We start from the raw sequence: 21,592 nt of genomic DNA, 5'->3' as shown, positions 1-21,592 counted from the left end.
CCTTCATGGGTGGTAGAGGCCGACAGTCTGGGGAAATTCAAAGGTCATCTGGATAGTACTTTTGGGTAAGGGAAGCGCATAGGATGATAGGATTAATTTCCTTTTTATTTATTTTTTTATTTCATTTTATTATTATTTAGTTATTTATTTTATTTATTTTTTGTTTTTATCATTGTTTTGTTCGGATTTTTTTTTTTTTTTTTTGGCTGGTGCAGCATAAGCCATAGGCTTTCTTGCACCATACGGCCGTTACTAATACTAAATACTAAATACTATAACTTGTAGTTTGGTCACTCACACACAGTAGCAAGACTTTTGTAGATTTACTGAATGATTGTTTTCTACACAAGCATGGTGGAGAGGTAAGGGAAAGCAATACTGTTCATCTGGTTATCAGCAGTGATACTTTACGTATTAACAATCTTTAGATAAAAAAAAAAAAAAACACTAGATGGCAGTGATCATAATATATTTATGTGGGATTTTCTCAAAGACATAACCAGAGCACCGTGTTCCTATGTGCCACCAGTAAGCAACATAAAATTTGCTGCCCTATATGTTGAGTACTAACCAATCAGAAAACAATATAGAAAGAAATTTCGGTGCCCTCTTGAACTGCCGCCCATAAGCGACGCTTATCTCGCCTACCCACTTGCGGCGGCCCTAGACTAACTATTGTCAAGGGTAAAGGAAGCAATTTTGCTTCATAAAGATGAAATCAAGGAAGGGATTTTACTTAAGGTGCATGGGTCCTCTTCAATCAATTCAAACATAAATAATAATAAAATTCAAAGTAAACATAAAGAATATCTTGAAAGAAATATATATTTTGATCGCCTTTGACTTAGTCTCTTAATTATAATTTGCTTATTTTATCAAATAGTAAACTGCCCTTGTATATATAATTAAATTTTATATCCCCACACCCTTTAACTCTCTAGTACTCGTAGTACTAGACTAGTGCAAGGAAGTCACACACATTCGCTGCAATAGCAAAAATAAATAACCAAATATAAATAAAACGTATAAAAATAAATATTAAAAATATATAAAAATAAAACGGAAACTAAAGCTATATATTTCCCTGCTCATGTAGGTAACTATCCAGCTGACTTGAATTTTACCAGGCTGTCGCCCTCAATTACCCATGGAGGTAACTTACTCCAGTAATTAACAGCTTGCTAATTAAAAGAAACCTTTTTACAATCCAATGAAAAATCTAGTTCTGGAATTATTTATCAAATTATTATTTTAGAGTTGCCCATAATTGAATACATTAGCCCATATTTGTGTCTGTAAATTGCGTGTGTTCTATGGTCGATTTGCCTGTTTTTCTGGATGAAAAAACCCCAGTTTCTGGGGAGAAAAACCATGCTATCTACGCCTGAGACCGACTAACTCAGCCACAGAGTGAAAAAAACCATTAAAGTTCCTCGCCTCATCGACGGGATTCGAACCCGGGCCTTTTTCACCTGGTGTGGAGAGGATGGTGACGATACCACTGTGCTACCGTGCAGACGGAATTATTTATAACAATAAAAATTTCGTGTTCATTAAATTTGCTGTTCCCCTCTCAGTGCTTTATAGACATCAATCAGGTCCTCTCTAAGGTACCTGGTTGCCAAGCATTGTAGCTCACATATTTGAAGTCTTTCCTCACACAGATCCCTTTTGCAGATCACACCGAGCAGGTTTCCATCTTTGGACTGTTTCAAGGAGCTCATTGTCTTTTTTTTAGGTGCATTCCCTATAACTGAACACTTTATTTAAAGTGTAGCTTTACAATTGCCTTATACACTGTACTGCCACTTCATTAGGTACACCCCTGCTGTGCACACAAATGGTTTGTCCCACAATTCTGCAAGTCACAAGACCAGTTGTGGATATAAATGCAGCAGAACAACCAACCTTTCTAGTATCAGTTAAGCATACAAGCCGTAGCAAGAATGAGGAAAAGGATTGATCTAACGGACTTCGAACGTGGCATGGTAGTAGGTGCAAGACGTGCTGGACAAAGCATCTCTGAAACGGCAGTTCTCGTGAACTTTTCATGCACCACAGTTTCAAGGGTATATCGAGAATGGTGTAACGAATAGAAAAAATCTCAACGGCACTCCTGTGGAAGAAAATCGCTTGTTGATGAGAGAGGTCACAGGGGGATGGCTAGAATTGTACAAACAAACAGACGGGCCACAATGCCGCACATCACGTCAGAATACAACCTTGTGCAGAACAAAATATCGCAACGGACCACTAGTCGCACCAGCATTGGACTATCGAGGATTGGAAAACAGTTGCTTGGTCTGACGAGTCGAAGTTCCTGGTGCATCATGTTGATGGAAGGCTCAGAATTTGGCGAAAACAACATGAATCCATGGACCCGTCATGTCTGACGACTACTGTGCCAAGGTGGTGGGGGCAGTGTTATGGTTTGGGGAATGTTTTCTTGGCACACGTTGGGTCCATTGATATCCACAGATTCACGTCTGAATGCCACATCGTACCTAAACATCGTTGCTGAACAAGCGCGTCCATTCATGTTGACAGTTTATCCTCAGTCAGATGGTTACTTCCAGCAGGATAATGCGCAGGTGCACAAAGCCCGAATGAATCACTATGGAGTGGTTCCAGAAACATGACAATGACTTTTCTTTGCTGCAGTGGCTCGCTCAGTCCGCGGATCTCAATCCTATTGAACATCTTTGGGATGAGCTGGAAAGGGCTGTTCGTGTTCGCTGCAGGCCTACACCTCCGTCGAACCTCAAGGAACTGCGTAACACACTCGTGTCTGCATGGTACTCCATTCCTGCACAACGTTTTCAGCATCTTGTTCAATCCATACCTAGATCAATTAAGGCTGTTTTGAGGGCTCAAGGAGGCTCAACACGCTACTAGGTGGATGTACCTAATAAAGTGGCAGCACAGTGTATATACCCACTCTATTTCTCTCTCTATAGTTGTTTGTTCTACTCAGCACAGTCATGTGACCCATAACATACACCTCTCATTTCTGTTTTCCCAATTGTTGTCCCACAAGTCGAAACTTCCGTACTACCAGGCCCCGAGTGCCAAGCGATTTTTCCTCAGTGATATATAGTGATTTTCCCAGTATTTTCGTTCTGTTTAATTTCTAGTGCCTTTATTATTCTGAGTTCATTGTAAATGGTTCTGTACTTAATAGATTTTGAGTAAGAACCTAGAAAGGAAAATTACCTTTCTTTTCTAAGTGTATTTATTAGTTTTCTCACTAACAAACTTAACTTCTCTAGCCGCTTGGTCACTAGGTGGCACCACTCCTGCTTCACGTCATAGGGCCGGTAACCTGGGAAAACGTTATCTTCCAAGGCAAAAAGGAGCAACCAAGGATATAAATGACTATCAACCTCTAGAGCCTTCAACTCAAAGCCAGACACATCAACTGATAATGACTTGAACCAGTCCAAATGGCTTCGAAGGGATAAACAGTGCCATGACTTGCTAAACTTTGGCGATGGATTCCTATTTGGAATCCATCGCCAAATCCAGAGCCTAGATCTAAACAGCTACGTCAAAACATTCTGAATGGCTGCCGAAAACAAACACATTTGGTGGGCTGCCAGTATCTATTACTCCCCACAATACCTTAAATCCATCAAAAAGTGTCATCACTGAGTGGGACCTGTTTACAGTCTCTGAGGAAGAATTACTGCGGGAACTTAGCAGTCAAAAAGTAATCAATACCAAACGAATCATGACCAAAGGAAGCCACCCTGTTTAGAAAATCATGCGAAATGTGGAACACTGGCAAAAAAATACAAAATTGAACATAGTCACTGTCCTGAGGCATGCAGACAAGTTATGTTGACCATGCCTACTTGATCATGCCTATGCGTCTCACACCCAGAGCTATTGTTCAACTGCAGTTCACACAGATGTGGCAATTTCACCCAACACCGCTCTAGCGAAGTGGGTTAATGCTACACTACCAACCTCCATAAAAGACCTACCTAAAACTAAAACCAGTGAATCGACTAGCATTCCAACGGTCTCGAATGACACTGAAAAATTGGAAACCGCTAAAGATTAAAAAACTGAACCACCTACCAACAGTATGGTAGTGGATGCACAACAAGATTATGAGGAATCCATACTGGAACTTCATGCCAATGACACTATGGATACTGGATGCCCCATATTCTCAACACCATATTCGGTGTTGTCATTGCCAACACCGAAAAAAAACAAAAGATGTGGCTCTGCAATGGTTTACCAGCACATCGTGCCACGTCATATGAATTTTAGGGGTTCTGACCACAGAATCGTACTGTGCATTTTGCAAGATCACATTCGTTGCAAGCGACCACAACTGGTGAGTGGATGCTGCATCACGGCAATGCCAGACTTCACATTGCTCATACTTTCATCAAGTACTTACCCAGCATTAATGTTAAACTCAAACGAATGTCAGAAAACGGCTTCCACCATGTTTTTGAAGAATGGCAGAAACGTTAGATTGAGTTCATTGATTCAGATTGGGGCTAATTTCATCTAATGAGGACTACTTTGAAAAGGACCACAAAATATAGATGATTAATAAAGGTATGTTGTAAAAAAAAAAATATATATATATATATATATATCCGTTTGACGCTTACAAAGAAAAGAACTTTTAAGTTTAGCTTTATGTCTTTCAGGAATAAATCCAGTATCGACATCACATCATTAAAGTAGCTTTCCGTAACAAACAACACGACTAAAGCGCCCTTTGCACCTTAAAACCAGTTTCCATCACACCACGCCTATTGGGAGGAATCACAATATCCCTGAATAAACCAGGAAACAGTCGATAAACGTGCTACACCAAGTAAAGAGGCGTTGAGCATTTTAAGAAGTATTAAGACGTGCCCCCCCCGAACCCCCGGAACAACTATTGCTTTGCCGGGCAATTTAAGAGCCTCGTTCAATTCGGAAGAGGGAAGCAATGTCTCCCCCCGGAACAATCATTTTTTTTCTGTTAAAAAAATTTGTATGATTAAAGGAGGACCGTATCATTTTAATTAACACGGAAATGAAAAGTAAATTTGCTTACAAATTCCAGTCATCAAGATGAATTACTAAGATTCCTACCCTCGTGGATAACACAGTTGGTAGGATCGCCTCGATGATTTGAAGAACTTTTATGGGCCTTTTTCACAACGTGACTGAGTTAGTCGGCCTCATGGGAGGGCAGCATGTTTTTTTTCTCTCGGAAACTCGGGTTTTTCGTCCAGCAAACAGAAAATCGACCACAAAACCCAATAATAACAAAAACAACAACATCTCGAGTAATTGGCTAATATTGGCCAAGTATTGGCTTCCTTTTATCAAAGTCTATTCTTTGTGAGACTGAGAATCATCCAATGTTGTTTTAAATTTAGCCAGACTACCATATTTGGCTTCTACCAGTTGTGGGAAGGGAACAACTTATTCCAATGTTCAACAACTTCCCACTGGTTAATTTCATGAGATCCAACCTTCTTTTACTCCGAGATTTTATATACATCTCCTGGTTCGTGTCTCACCCACAAGCGAGAACAGACCTTCCTCATTCATTCTACTCAATCCCTTCACTGCCTTATACATCTCAATTAGATCTCCTCTTAGCTGTCAAAGTGTGCACATCTTCTGCATATGTGCATCTCTTTGCACTCACCAACAATTCATGTCAGATTGAATCATAACACCTAAATAATTCATGAACTTAATACTCATGGACTTTTAAGTTGGCCCTATTAAGGCAGTGACGCCTCTTTAGGTCTGTGCCTTCTTTTTCGTGCGGTCGCCAGAGTTGAATACAATATTCCAAATGCGGTCTAACCATCGTCTTGTGTAGAGAGGGACAATGACGTCCTTCTCCCCACCAGAGAGTCATAGACAGAACACCAAGTGCATTTCTAGCCGTCTGTTTTCATGTCAGATCATAACACCTGTCTTTTTTGTTTTGAACCACTTTTAACTCCTCTCTCCTTAGCTTATTCGTTACTCAAGGAACTCCGTTCCCCAAATGCATAAACCTTACATTTAGCAGCATTAAACTTTAGTTGCCATGTTTTAAAGCAATGGCAACTTTAGTTGCCATTGCTTCAAAAAGACTTCGTTAAGACTGCGATATCATTTATCAAAATTATAAACCCAACTGTTCCCTGAGGCTACCCGCTAGTCCCCTCTGAATATTGACCCTTTATTGACCTCTTGTCTTTTAGCCACCTTGAGCACTTAACACCAGTTTGATACCTCACCATTCCCGATTCAATATTAGCAGTGCCGAGGATTAAAGATCTTCTGGTGGAAAGTTGATGGGCAAACTCTTGAAGGATTTGAAATGAGCGCTGATTATCCATAAAACAAATTTCATTACCAGGGATAAAGGGTCCAAACATGGTCGCAAATAATCTCTTATATCACTATCGATGCGACATTAATACAACAGATGTTCCAATCTTCTCTGCAGCCGCAAAAACAAAGATCTGAACTTTCCAGTCCAAATTCATTTAATTTGTCTACAATACTTCAAACATCACGTGTGACTGATAGTCCCTCTTTAGGCCGCCAGATGGCAGCACTAATTCAAATTCTGGAATTCGTGTGCTGTAGTAGGATTTTAGGAGCATCGGCGACTAAGGCCATATTGCTCTGTATGCTGTCTGTAAATTGCGTGTGGTCTGAGGTCGATTTTCTGTTCGCTGGATGAAAAACCTGAGTTTCCGGGAGGAAAACCATGCTATTCTGGTCTGACACCAACTAACTCAGCCACGTTGTGAAAAAGGACCATATGAATTTCTCACGTCATCAAGGACTCGAACTCAGGTCTTTTCCACCAGGTATAGGAAGGACAGTGATCCTACCCACGAGGGGGAATTCGTGTGTAAAACAAATGTCATAATTTTCTATCTAGGAGAATGCTTCACTTCAAAGGCGATGGCATTACAGTCACTAAAAGCGTCGAAGTAGGGATCCCACAAGGTGGTTCTCTCTCAGTCTTGCTATTTGCAGCAATATTCGTTCCACTAATGGATCAAATTCCAGCTTTCCTATCGTATGCTGATTCATCTGTAAAGAAGAGCGTGGCCCTGAAATGATTATATAACCATAATCATCTCGAAGTCATAAAATGGGAAACTTACCCTCTCGATATCAGGTCTCGAACCCCTTGCTCTTCTATGTCAAGCTGATGGTAAAAGTGGGGATACCGAGTTCGTACAGTCAGATATTTGTCCAACACTTCCTTCGCTCGAGGAACGCAGTATTTCTGCATTCGTAGAAACCGAAGCAAAAAGCTGTCGTCTGGAAAGAAAGAGAAATATGGCGCCTGATTTTTCATTAAGAGAAAAACTATAGAATCCTGACAAAGTACTCAATGAATTTGATGAACCTGAAATGACTTCATTAAACAGGATGCATTTCTTACCTAAGCGGCAATTGATGAAATGGGGTTGCATCTTGGTCCATTCTCGTATCTCCTGGATGGCTTCTCCCTTTGCGTTGCCATGGGCTTCGTACGGGTATTCGATTTCTTCGTCGTCAGAAAGATACTCCTTGACATCGTAAAAATCGTCCTTCTCGTCCAGAGACCCCATAGTGGCTGTCAGAGGGAGTAAACAAGTCAGTTAATGTACACCAAAAAAAAAAAAAAAAAAAAAAACGAACAAAAGGTAGACGTTTATGCGCGAACCGATAACTATTTGCTTCTGCGCATCCGCCATTTTTTTTTCTTTTAAGAATAAATCTTTATTATCTGAAAGATAAAATCCTCATCCAGAAATACCCATAATGGTAAAACGATGCCAGGTACAATATTTCAATCAGCACACGGCAACAAACATAATATCCAATATTTCAGCTGCAATATACGGTAATATGGAGAGCTTTCTAAAAGAACCAAATATAAAATTTTATGAAAATCCATTCACTAGAAGTAGTGTTATTACATGCGGACGGACAGACAGATGAAAATCCATTCACTAGGAGTAGCGCTGTTACATGCGGACGGACAGATGGGCATACATAGTGAAGACAATAGATGTTTTTGGCATATAAGAGGGGGGAGGGCTCGAAAAAGAGTTTTATTACCCAGAAGTAGTTGTGATAGAAAGTTGAAGCAAATACCATGTATGACATTTTGATGTGAAAACACCTTTGGCCGCACCTACTAATTTCTCGGACTGAAAAAAAAAAAAGAATTGGTAACGAAAATGCGAGACAGAAATGGCGCAATATTTCAAACCCACATTCGTGGGTACATCTCACTGCGGCATTTGAAGAATGTGCAGGGGCATTATCGTGGAGCAGGCGCACACCTTTTGACAGCATATCCCCTGTTTTTTTTTTTTTTTTTCTTTTATAGCAGCACGTAACTTTATGAGGAGGCTGGATACTTCGCAGTCACAGGACAGCCCTTTTGAAGGTAATCTGTATTATATCATGCTAATCCCAAAAAAATGGCAACATTACCTTGCCAGCAATTAGTTGCACCTTTGCCTTTTTGGAGGTAGGGATTCTGTATGCCTCCATTGTTTTGGCATTTATTTAGTTTCGAGATCATAGTGATGGATTCAAGTTTCATCGATGGCTACTAGCCGTGGGAAAAAAAACTCCTCTTGCTTTACTCGGCACATGGACAACATTTCATGTGCACATTGGGCACTTTCCTTCTTCTTGGAATGGGTCAGAAGTCTGGAACCCATCTACTGGAATCCTTTGGTCGTCTGCAACTGTTGTTGGATGATGTTCTCCACAGCCCTTTCACTAGTTTGGAGATCTGCAGCTAGTTCTTTGACTCTAATAAGACGATCTTCCAGGATTAATGCCTCATTTTTTGCAACACTACCTTCTGTTACAGTAGTTGCTGGGTGTCCTGGGATTTCTTCACCATGCACTGAAGTTCTTCCACATTTGAATTATTTATACCAATGGGCAACAACGCTAACCTGGGCAGTCTTCTTCATAAACAACGACCATTTCTTCGTGGATTGTTTTGGGTGTTTTCTCTTGTAAAAAGAGGAACCGAATTGCTACAGAGGTTTCAAGGTATCAACAAAATTTAACTTAACATTTCTGCAACGACCACTGTCGTGGCATTATGGACAGTGACCCATAATGCCTCACTGTCCTTACCACCTGACTGTTTCACTTACATCGCCGATGAAACAAAATCATTTTTAAATAAATAATGGTGTTTTGTAACAGTTATTATTATTTAAGTATTTTCATTTCAGTGCAAATATTTCTGAAACCTAAGATTCAATGATGGTAAGAAACCTAAAAAGAAAAAAAAGAAAAAAAAAAAGAAAAGATGTGAATAAATTGCGATTATTTACTATTAAAAATTAAGAGAGCACACTTGCATTTCTTTCTTCACCGTTGACTTAACGAATCCAAACTATTTTTTTAAAGAAAAATATGTTCACGCAATGAAAGCCATTGCTGTGCGACGAGGTGTGAACGTCCACAAGGCGTATCGGCCTCAGTTTTTATTTATGAGAAAAAATATGCAATTTGTGGCCACCTGTTCTCACTTTCTTGTGTCTACACGAATCAAGGAAAGAGGGCATGACATGTAAGTAAATAAAATGAGGTAAGACAGAAAAGGGGGGGAGGGTATTAGTCACTAAGGAAGTGATCACTGTCCGTGAAATAAGAACTGCGGAACGATCTAGGAAGTCACGTGAGGTCAAAGGGAATATATTGTCAGCAACGTGCGTATTTCAGCAGAAACTTCCTTCTTCTGACAGCATCATATCCTCACTTGATTCTGACCGGAAATGTTCCCATTATGAACTGTTTCTAGGTCGCATTAAAACACCCGCACTCGACCTCGTTATGGATGTAGAACGCTGTGAATTTCCTCGTCGGAATTAATGCATGCTTACGAGGTGCGACCGTAAAGCAATGGGACTGATTTTATCACGACTCTCACTTCATCATATAACACTTGTCGAGACATGTTATAACATGTTTCTTCATGTATTAGAAATATTCACGAGTATGCAATTTCAATCCATTCAAAGCCTTAAATACTTCAATCAGATCAAAATGTAAACTCAGCAATGCCCTTGATGGTACTGGAATGAGACCCCTCTTTGAAGAAAGCAAAATTTCAGATCATGGCGTCGGCAGTGTAAAGTGTGATGGTGGTGAATTTTTACGTTTATAAAATTTGCGCCCGTTCAATACTGACATTTTGTTTAATAAGCACTTTCAAATTTTGCGATTCTGTGAATTTTTCGTTTTATATACGTAATAATATAATTTTTTACCAAAACTCGCCTTCTGAAACCTAGGTGAGTCTTATAGTCCGGAAAATACGGTAATTATTATTCATGACTATTTTAGAAATAAGAAAACTAATTATACTAAAACTAAATGCAAAATTGCACATATCATCCACCTCCATCCTAATCAGATTTAAGTGGTGCATCACATGAGCCATGAAAAGAAACCACTGCAGGAGGGACCTAAGAGGTTTGTTGCTCATGGAACATCTAGTCGTAAAAACACCACCCTGGCACTAGCGGACGAGAGTATACTTCGTATGGCACCATCGAACACAGTAAAAGCTATTTCTTCAATAGATGTTGCTATTGACCGATGCCCTTTGGAAAAGGGGTCCTCTGTTGCTATTCACCGTTTCCAATTTGGGAAAGGGAACCCTCTTAAATTTTTTAAACAGAGGTACTACCAAAGCACAGCCTCTTGATAGCAACGCTATTGCTATCAAGAGGCCCTCGTGAGTAGCACAGTTGGTAGAATCGCCTTTCTCCCCACACCAGGTGGAAAGAACCCCAGTTCGAGTCGCGTCGATGAAGAGTGGAATTTTATAGACCTTTTTCACAACGTGGCTGAGTTAGTCGATCTCAGGTGAGGGTAGCATGGTTTTTCTCTCCCGGAAATTCAGGTTTCTCGTCAATAAAACAGAAAATCGACCACAGAACACACGCAATTTACAGACAGTATACACTGAGCTATATGGCCTTAGTCGTTGATGATCCTAGAACCCAATAACAACAACAACACCGCTTGAGTTCATCAAGTTGGAATTTTTGTCGGCCCAGATGGTCTTTCACTGGTCCAAATAAGTGAAAATTTATGGGGACAAAGTCAGTGCTGTAGGAGCGATGACTTATGATTTTAAAGCCAAACACCTTTTTGGAACAAGTGCCCATGAATAATTGGTTACGTACTTCCAACATCTATGCCCAATTCGGATGCAATACAAGGGCAGGAATCAGTTCCTGAACTGAATGAACATTCGCACATGGAAACAGCAGTCCGTTGAAGTGCTCCCCACATCGGCTGAAAAAGATCTGGTTTGAACCGAGTTTGTAACGCGAGGAACTTTTTGATGGACCTTTTCACTCCATAGCTAAGTACAGTGGAACCGGTTTTTTTTTTTTTTTGTTTTTTTTTCCAAGGGTGGCATGTTTTCTCTCCAGGAAACGGCTTTCCGCTCAGCAAACCGAAGAAACACGCTCAATTACAGACACAATCTACTGGCGCCTCATAGCCTTAGTTGCTTTGGCGTTTAATAAACACAAAATCCCATGAAAAAACATAAGCTTTTGTTTGAGAACTCATTTACTTCTATGGCTAAAAATTACAATCCCAGATTGCAACTTGAAATTATTGATCTTCAAGCCAAAATATGACTCAAAAATATTTGAGTCATATTTTGGCTTGAAGATCAATAAGTATATCTGAATAAGTACAGTATATAGACTGCAAAAATAAACTATTTGAATTCTACAAGGCTTTCCCATCTGAATATTTTCTGTTAATAAAAGAAAATGCCATGAAAATGGCTACTTTGTTCAGATCAACGTATTATGTTTCCAAGCAGATTTTTTTCACTCGTAAAATCAAATAAATATTTAAAAAGAAACAGAATAACAGATGAGCATTTTTTTTTTTTTTATGAAAACCCCAAACACGAGAGGTATTAAAACCTATAGTACTGTGCATGGGTTGGAGGTTGAGAAGACGAAAGAAGATATTTATTGATATTGGATTTGAACTTCCGTAGACTGTAATTTTCAGGAAATACGTATGAAGGAAGGTTGTTCCAGAAAACAGCAGTTGAATGAATAAAAACGGAGATGAAAAGTTGGTTCTGTGACTTTGAAGTTGGACAGTAAATGGATGTTGGCTGGTGGCGGCACGTGTTTGGACTGTTTTGAAAGAGAGAGCGGGAATTATAGAAGCCAATTCAGAAGAACAGTGCCCATGGAAGTATCTGTAGAAGAGGCGTGCAGCAGAAACAGTACGTCTATGAGACAGCGAGTGGAGAAACTCTGTTAGAGATGAATCATTAATTAACCTAACTGCCCTCTTCTGAATGGAATCAAGAAGCCTGAGAGAGGTTTTGGGGGCACCACCCCAGATGTGGGAACAATATTCCATGGTAGGGCGGATTTGCGATTTATACAGAGTGAGCAGCTGTTTGGAAGAAAAGTAACGCCGAGAGCGAAAGAGAAAACCAAGTTTTTTAGATGCAGAGGAAGCAATATTTGTAATGTGCTTGTGCCAAGAGAGGTTAGAAGTCAGGGTAATCTCCAAAAAAAGATATATCATCTTGCTTAGAAATCGGAGTGTCACCAAAGATAAGCATAGGAGCAGAAGAATCATTTTTGCGAGATATAAGACAAGACTGAGTTTTATAAGGATTGAAAACAACTAAGTTGTCTTTGCCCCACTGGAGAATTACTTGGAGATCGGCATTTAAGGAATTGATTGCGGATATTCGAGAAATTGAAGCTGATTGAGCAGGGCAAGGTTTCTCAAACTGGAAACTGGAATGCATAGTGCTATCATCAGCAAAACTATGGATAGGATTTCCGATCAATGAAAGAAGGTCATTAATATACAGGAGGAAAATAATATAAGGAAAGAACTGAACCTTAGGGGACGCCAGCATTAGTAGTGAAGTTAGAAGGCAGAGAGCCATCTTCCATCACCCTCCGTGAGCGTCAGAAAGAAAACTGGATAACCAATTACAAAAAACAGTTGGCAAACCATAAGATGGAAGCTTGTTCAGAAGATCTTCATGCCAAACTCGATCGAAAGCCTTTGAGATGTCAAGAGCTTGTGTTTCGCGAGAACTTTTCCATTGAATTTGTCCATAAATTGGCAACATAGGCCAGAATATCACCTGTTGATCGAACTGACAGAATCCATACTGGCGATCGTTGATCAGATGGAAGGTTTCTAGATCGTTTAAGAGTTGACGGTTAAGTTATTTCTCCATTACTCTAGAAAGAGTAGAAGTAATTTGATGGGAGGGATTTGTCACTCTTTTTAGGAACTGGCTGGATAGGAGCAAATTTCCAAGCAGAAGGAAAAAACATCTTTGGAATAAGAAAATGAATAAAGGTGGCATAGAACAGAAGTATAATCAAGAGCGCAAGTTTTAATAACAAGTAGAGAAATACCATCAAGACCTGAAGCTCCATCGAGAAATACCATCAGGACATAATCTTCATTATGTATTGAGATTGGAGTCACAATTTTGAACAAATATTTAAAAATATCCAGTCTCAATCATCTTATTAAATGTTAAGTTTTGTCCAGTAAATGTTATTGTGTATTATACTTAATAAAATTTTCGAATATTTCAATTTTAGGTTTATCATTATATTTATTATATTATATTTACTGACATATATCTGTTGCACATAAAAGTGCTGGGAATTTGCATTTTTTTATATATAGCTTGAAAAGAAAAAGCGAAAAAGAAAAAAAAACTTGTAACATATTTTTTTCGAATCACTCTATGCGGCCCGCGAAACAAATCTAATTTTGATACGGCCCCCGTAAGGGAAAAGGTTGGACACCACTGACGTAATCCATAAACAGAGCCGTTTTGTCATCTGGTCTTAATAATGTAATGGTTCCACCCCTCAATCTTTATCGATCTGTTTACTACGATTGCTCGCTTGGGGAAGTAATTCATTCAGATGTTTGTTCCTCATGTGTGGGGGGAGGAGAAGAGTTGGACTACTTTTTTCCTGTTGCAGCCTCTATGAACGAAGAGTGGATATCCAAAAGAAAATAAATGCTTTTGCAAACCAGGAAAAAAAGAGCCAAAACAATTTTTCAACCACGTGTACAAGTATGGGATGTCACGTATTGGTGACCATGGAGGAAATGCAGACCATAAGTCACCCATTGAAAGTTTAAGGAAAATCTTCAAACATAATTATAGTTATTTAGAAAAAAGGTCATAAACTGGATCAAGTACCGCATACCAAAGATCTAGAGATTTCTTTATCTTCCATATTTTTCTGTTGAAAAATATGGAAGATAAAGTTGAAATATTGCACATCTGGTTAGTGCGATTCCATGACAATTACAGACGAAGTCTATAAATACAAGTAATTTTAAATCTTCTGATTACTATTATCTTCTGACACAATTGAGTCCAAAAACGGCTTTTGGATCTGACACAATTGAGACCATTAATATTTTCTTGGGAGAAATATTAAGTTTTATTAATACGAAGGGTGATCATTTAATTCGGGTACTGGTGCAAGATTTTATGTTTACTGCGCGAACTGCCACTACAGGCGCCTCCGATCACTACTGAGCAGACTCTCTCTATGCGCATGCCAGTACTTGTCGAGCTAGTGTTGCGTGAAGAGAGTTATTTTAGCCGCCTGCCACTGATGATCGTTTTGAAGCAAACATCATGTCGAACATACAGATTGAACAGCGATATGTGATTCATTATTGTGTCAGACGGGCTTAAATGCATCAGAAACAGTTCAAGAGATGAATGAAGCGTATGGTAATGAGTGTCTTGGTAGGATGGCCATATTCCAGTGTGAAGTGGTTTCTCCATCAAGACAATTCCAGACCTCCATACGGCTAATATTGTGCAGGCAATGATCACTGACATAGGTGCTGAGGTTATTCCACATCCCCCTTATTCACCGAACTTAGCCTAGTGTGATTTCTACCTGTTTCCACGTCTGAAGGAAGCTCTGAAAGGCAAGAATTTTGCGTCCGGAGGCACTTCGCAGTCTTTCGAAAAATGCCTTGCAAGAAGAATTTAATGCGTGGGTACGACGATGGCGAAAGTGTGTAGAGTTCAAGGCAGAGTATTTCGAGGAGAAATCCTTAGAAGATGCAGATGATGACAATTAAGATAAGATCTTGCACCAGTCCGCGAATTAAATTATCACCCCCTCGTAATTATGAATGATTATCTGACTGAAACGTACAGCTCATCACACTATAGTCGGGGCCCCTTGTGGGTAGCACAGTTGGTACGATCGCCGTCCTCCCCACGTTGAATGGAAAAGGCTTGAGTTCGAGTCCCGTCAACGATATGATGAATTTTTATGGACCTTTTTGACAACGTAGCTGAGTTAGTCGGTCTCAGGTGAAGACAGCGCAGTTTTCTCCGGGAAACTCCAGTTTTTCATCCAGCAAACAGAAAATCGACCACAGAACACACAATTTTCAGACAGTATACACGGAGCAATATAGCGTTAATCCCTGATGCTCCTAAAACCCAACTACAACAACAACAACTTAGTTGGGAGGTTTATTTCCGGAAATTCCTAATTATGTTCAGACAAAGAGTCCGAGAATAAATTATCAGGAAGTTGCTACTCACTGAAAAGCAAGCATAATAGGTAATAAAGCTACCGATAGGCTTCTCCCCCTCCTCCCTTTTGTCTGCTGCATTCATTAGCATCTTAATGACCTGACCGTCTTCACACTCCTGAAGCGTTACACTTCAATCATTCTACTGGAGTTTTCGACCTGTTAGGTGACCTTAATTCAAAGACGCTGTTGGAGATTATAAAGACAGCTCAGCATGTTCTATAAAGTGGGACCCTAGATCAACCCTATTGCCAGTGACCACACACTTCCTGGGAAGTCACAGTACCGGTATTAAATAAGACTTGACTAGAAAATAATAAATGAGGTCAGATTTTCAAGAATACTTTAAGTAGGATAAACAATAAATTAAACATTTTCTTAAGGCTATGAGGAGAAAAAGTATATATATAAAAAAAGGAATGTGTTAGTATATGTACAGAACAGAATATTAATACAATATTTGCAATAATGCTTTTTTACATGATAAATATAGTGTTTAAAAAAAAAAAACAGCAATGTTTCTCCTATTTCTATTAAATTTTATCATAAACACAAATCATGGCTAAAAAAGTTCAAGGAATGACCACAATAAGGCGCTGCTACCTATGACTAACATCGTGAGTCAGAAAATTCAAACTAATAAAATAGCTGAATTCGTTAGCAGTGTTGTTTCAGTTTTTACATAGACTCGGGGTAGCCAGCTCCTTCCCCTGGACTGTGGAAACAAGAACGTCGCTCCAATCCACAATGGAATTAGTTAGGAAAGCTGTGTTAGGAAACATCCAGTGGACATGGATGGACAGTGCAATATTCAGTCAGTTTGGTATGACATAGGCACCGAGAAAACAAAATTGAGAGTAGGGGTGTGTTATACGCCTAATGATTCTGATGAGTACAACGAACAACTTTGCAGAGAAATAGAGTGGGCCAGTAAATCAGAATGTTTTGTAATAGGGGATTTCAACTTCTCAGATATAGACTGCAACTTGTGGATTGTTCACTCACACATAGCAAGACTATTGTGAATTTATTGGATGACTGTGTTCTACAGCAGCAGCATGTTCGAAGCTTGTTTAGAAGACCTTTATGCCAAACACGATCGAAAGCCTTTGAGATGTCTGAGCAACTGCTTCTATTCCATCGAACTTTTCCATTGAATTTATCCATAAATGGGTCTCCTGTGGATCGATCGATACTGACGGAATCCATACTGGCGATCGTTGATCAGACGGAAGGTTTCTAGGTAGTTTTAAGAGTTGGCGATTAATTCATTTCTCCACTGCTTTAGAAAGAGTAGAAGTAATTGCAATGGGACGATAATTGGATGGGAGGGATTTGTCACCCTTTTTTAAGAACTGGCTGGATATGAGCAAATTTCCAAGCAGAAGGAAAAACACCTTTGGAATAAGAAAATGAAAAAAGCGGAAAAGAACAGGAGTAAGTTCAGGAGCACACGTTCTGAGAACAAGTGGAGAAATACCAACAGGACCTGGAGCTTTCTTAGCATCAAGATTCGTCAAAATCCTTCTGACATTCTTTTGACGAAAGACCATAGGAGGCATTGAATGGAGTGTGTTGGGAATGGTCGGAGGTGTTTTTTTTCCCAAAATCATTAATACATGAGTTGGAAAAAAAATGCGATGCTAGCAGGTCAGCTTTATCCTTGGCTGAAGTGACAACAGAACCATCTGGTTTTGACAGAGGTGGGCAAAAGTTGCGGCCAATAGCTTGGGCAAGAGACCAGAATTCTCAGCTCCCATTAGGACAAGAAGCAAGTTTTCTACTCTTTGCCTGTTCAAAATCTAGTTTGGACTGATTAATAACTGCTTTACAATTGTTGCGCACTTTAGTATAGTCAGAAAATGAAACTGAAGAATTGGAAACAAGCCAATTACGATATGCAACGTTCTTCTCTTGAACAGCCTTAGCACATTTATTGGAAAACCAAAGTTTAGATAAAGGACCAGATTTTAAAGTGAAGTTTGGGATAAAGGATTCCATTCTTGCAAGAATCATTTCACTGACACGATCTGAGCAAACGTTGACATCAGAAGTTTTGAAACAGTAATCCGACCAAGGAAAAGAAGAAAAGAAATCTCGCAGGTCATATCATTTTGCATTCTTGTAATCCCAAAAATCACGAGGTTGGGAATAGCCATTAGATAAAGGCTCCATTGGAGAAGAGACAATCAGCAAGTTGTGATCTGAGGTGCCTAAAGGACTATTCACTTCGACCGTGTAGTTAGAAGGGTTGTGAGAAAAACATCAAGCGTGTTAGCTGTGTGGTTAGGATTGTCCGGTGTATTCTTATAGGTAAATGAACAATCTGTGTAAGGTCATTAGTAACTGCAAAAGCCTCAGCATCTTGTCACTTAGCGGAGTTGAATTAAAGCCGGTAGTGGAGGAAAGGGACTTGGATATTACGATACGGTCAGATATGAAGTTCTCCGAGCGCTGTAGACTGGTTGCAAGGAGAACTGGAAGCATCTGCTATTTGAATGTCCGCTGTACGAAGACATCAGAAGAACTCTTACACAGGCAGTACCAAACATCACTGAGCATCAACCGGATCTCCTACTCCGAACACCAGAAAACCTCTCAGCGCTGCAGACTTATGCTGCACAAGTCTTCGAGCGTAGAAGGCAAACCCATGCTGAAGCAAGACGCATTAGAAATACTCGTGCAACGAACTGAAAGTCCACAGTGAAAAACTTTTTTATCTATTTATTTATTATAATAATTATTATTTTTTTTTTCTTCGCGTTCTGCCTGGAGTTAGTTAATCAGGTGCAGCTATGTTTTTTTTTTATTTCATTTTATTTTTTCCCTCAAACGCACCAATTTTTTTTTTCCTGCTTAATTTGCCATTTAGATATAGCGTTATTGAAATTTATTGTCTACTTATTTTTATTAATTACTTTTTTTTCCTATTTATTTATTTTAATTTTATTTATTTTTTTTTCTCTTCTTTATTTATTTTTATTATTATTTTATTTTATTTTTTATTTATTTATTATTTTATTTTATTTTTTATTTATTATTTTATTTTATTTTTTATTTATTTATTATTTTATTTTATTTTTTATTTATTTATTATTTTATTTTATTTTTTATTTATAACCTTTTCCTTTTTTTTTTTTTCTTCTCTCCCTTTCCCCCCTCTGGAATGAGACCCCAGAGGATCCTGGCCCACCTTCTGGCAACACTAGGTGGATCAGCGTCTCTTTTGAGACAGTACGTGTTTTACTGGGAGTGGCCCACCTTCTCGTGTTGTGGACGAGTACCCAGAATCATCTGTCCAGGTGACTGATGCTTCTGGGTAGCCAAGCGGCCAGACACAACAACAGAACACACACATAATACACACAAACCTACGTCACACACATCTGGCCCGTTTGTAGTGATACTGTTCTTCACAGAGATATGAGGTGGAGTTCAACAAACGTTCTAGGTGCCGCCCATTACATATACACATGTCCACACATGGTTGCAAGGAGAGCCCATGGTGTCCTATCGATGATTTATCACACAATCGCTAGTAGAGATAAGGACGTCATAATCACATTATATAACACTATTGTTAGACCACACTTGGAATACTGTGTCCAAGTATGGAGACCACACCTAAAGAAAGACATTATTCTTCTTGAAAGGGTCCAAAGACGGGTAATTCGCCTGGTGAGATCGGCAACTAAAGGGCATCCATATGAGGAAAGGCTTCGAATATGTGGGTTGCAGAGCTTGGAAACCTTAGAGAAGACTTGATTAAGGTGTTTAAGACTCTGAGAGGCATAAGCAAAATGAATACAGACGAAATTTTTACGGTTATAAATGATTCTGGAACGAGGGGCCATAATTTCAAGTTACGGGGGGGAGTTGTTTAGACTGGATTTCAAGAAGTTTTATTTTAGCCAGCGAGTTATAAATTAGTGGAATAAGTTACCTACATGCGTGGTAGAGGCTGACAGTCTGGGGAAATTCAAAGGTCAGTTGGATAATTACATAAGGAACGAAGGAATTGCATAAGTTGTACATTTCCTTTTCTGTTATTAATTTTATTATTATTTTTTTTAATTTTCTTCTTTTTATTATTAATTTGTTTTTATTTATTATTTTATTTTATGTATTTTTGTTACTTTATTTTATTATTATTATATTTTTTTATTTTATTTATTTATTTATTTTTTTTTCTGGCAGAAAGGACATTTACTGTAGTCCACAGGGACTACAGCAAATGCGAGCTGTATTTGATCAAACTGTAATATCCAAAATAATGGTTTAATTAGTTTAAATAAGGTTAAAAAAAAAGGGCACTGAAGATCGTTCTTGGTGACAGGTGAGTAAAAAGCTCTGATCCACTGCTGAGGATACCAACATGTGCCCAGAAACTGTTCACGTCAATATCCACAATACACTCTCAATCCAAAAGTGTATGCTCGATAGGTTCCAAAACAAATGATGGAGCTTGGCAAATATTTATTATTATTTATTTTATTTTATTATTATTTATTTATTTATTATTATCATTATTTTGCGCCCTCCACACAATCCCGGAAACAAACTAGAACAGCAAAACATTAACACATGTGGGGCTCCGTTCTCCCAAAAGAGATCAAGCCTATTCCATTTGTGACCAAGTTAACCGGTCTTTCGTTACGGCTCCACATCTTTCAGTCTTAGAACTTTGGGAAGGAAAGGTGTGGTTTGCTAGAAATAATTGTGCTAGTAGAAAAGATAATAAAACCATTCAATTTACAGACACGATACACTGACGCCTCATAGCCTTAGTTGCTTTGATAACACCTCTCTCTATGGCGTTTCTCCTGATCGACTTCATGGAGAAAACTCGACCATCACGCTACAGGTTTGTTAAAAGACGGTGGTATTGTGTTAGGGTTGGAATATACTTGCCCATCTGTGAGGCTACCACAGTGGTATCGTCACCGTCCTTCCGACACCGAGTGGAAAAGGTCGGGGTTCGATTCCCATCGATGACGCGAGGAACTTTAATGGGCTTTTTTCACTCCGTGGCTCAGTTATTCGGTCTCTGGCGTAGATAGCAAGATTTTTCCTCCAGAAACTGGGGTTTTTCGTCCAGCAAAATAGGCAAATCGACCAGAAAACACACGCAATTTGCAGACACATTACATAAACGGGTATATATAAGAAATTCTGGGCGACTATAACAAAATAATTTGAATATACTTGCCCATCCACCATAGTCCAGGCACTTCTGGGTAGCACAGTTGGTAGAATGGTCGTCCTCCCCACACCGTGTGTAAAGGCCATGAGTTCGAGTCCAGTCGGTAACGTCAGAAATTTTATGGGTCTTTTTTAAAAGGTGGCTGAATTAGTCGGTCTCAAGCAAGCCTAGGACGATTTTCATTCCCGGAAATTATGGTTTTTCGTCCAGCAAAACAGAAACTCGAGCACAGATCACGCGCAATTTACAGACAATATAAACGGAACAATATGGCCTTAGTTGCTGATGCTCTTCAAATCTATTAACAACAACAACAGTCAGGACCTTACTCCTTTTTACTTTCATCTCCATGTGAGGAAGAATGTCCCCTTTACATGTTGCTGGGATTTTAAGGCACATCAGCGACTTAGGCCATATTGCGCTGTATACATGTCTGCAAATTCCGTGTGGTCTGTTGTCAATTTGCTGTTTGCTGGAAGAAAACTCGGAGTTTCCGGGATGAAAAGCCATCATACCTTCGCCTGAAACCTGAAAAATTGCACATGGGTTAACTCACAAACTTTCCTTCCTACTACCCATCGGAACCGCTAACCTGACAGCAGCACTCAATTTTCACAGCTGAAACTCCTTGTTCAGGACTCGCATTTTGCATGTGTTGCAGATTGTAGAGGGAAAAATCTGTTTCCAACATTAGAGATATGTGTATCTGGAGGGTCCACCACTATTCTTGCACTCACAACCCTGCCTCCATACCAATAGACAACCGCC

General features: G+C 39.3%; 1 protein-coding gene across 1 annotated transcript in view; it reads right to left on the bottom strand.

The window, feature by feature from the left end:
• LOC150091901 (retinaldehyde-binding protein 1-like) overlaps positions 1 to 21,592 on the bottom strand; it is a 43,832-nt gene that overhangs the window by 6,306 nt on the left and 15,934 nt on the right. The window contains exons 2-3 of the mRNA XM_090386125.1: positions 7,427 to 7,600; positions 7,143 to 7,302 (exon numbers count right to left, since the gene is read on the bottom strand). Of these exons, the coding sequence (XP_090242251.1) occupies positions 7,143 to 7,302; positions 7,427 to 7,600 (334 nt within the window). The remainder of the gene's footprint in view (positions 1 to 7,142; positions 7,303 to 7,426; positions 7,601 to 21,592) is intronic.

The sequence above is a fragment of the Mastigoproctus giganteus genome, chromosome 1, assembly GCF_048544385.1.
Source record: "Mastigoproctus giganteus isolate SK-2022 chromosome 1, ASM4854438v1, whole genome shotgun sequence".
Taxonomy (NCBI): domain Eukaryota; kingdom Metazoa; phylum Arthropoda; class Arachnida; order Uropygi; family Thelyphonidae; genus Mastigoproctus; species Mastigoproctus giganteus.
Note: the sequence above shows the minus strand (reverse complement) of the source record. Positions and strands in the feature narration are given on the sequence as shown.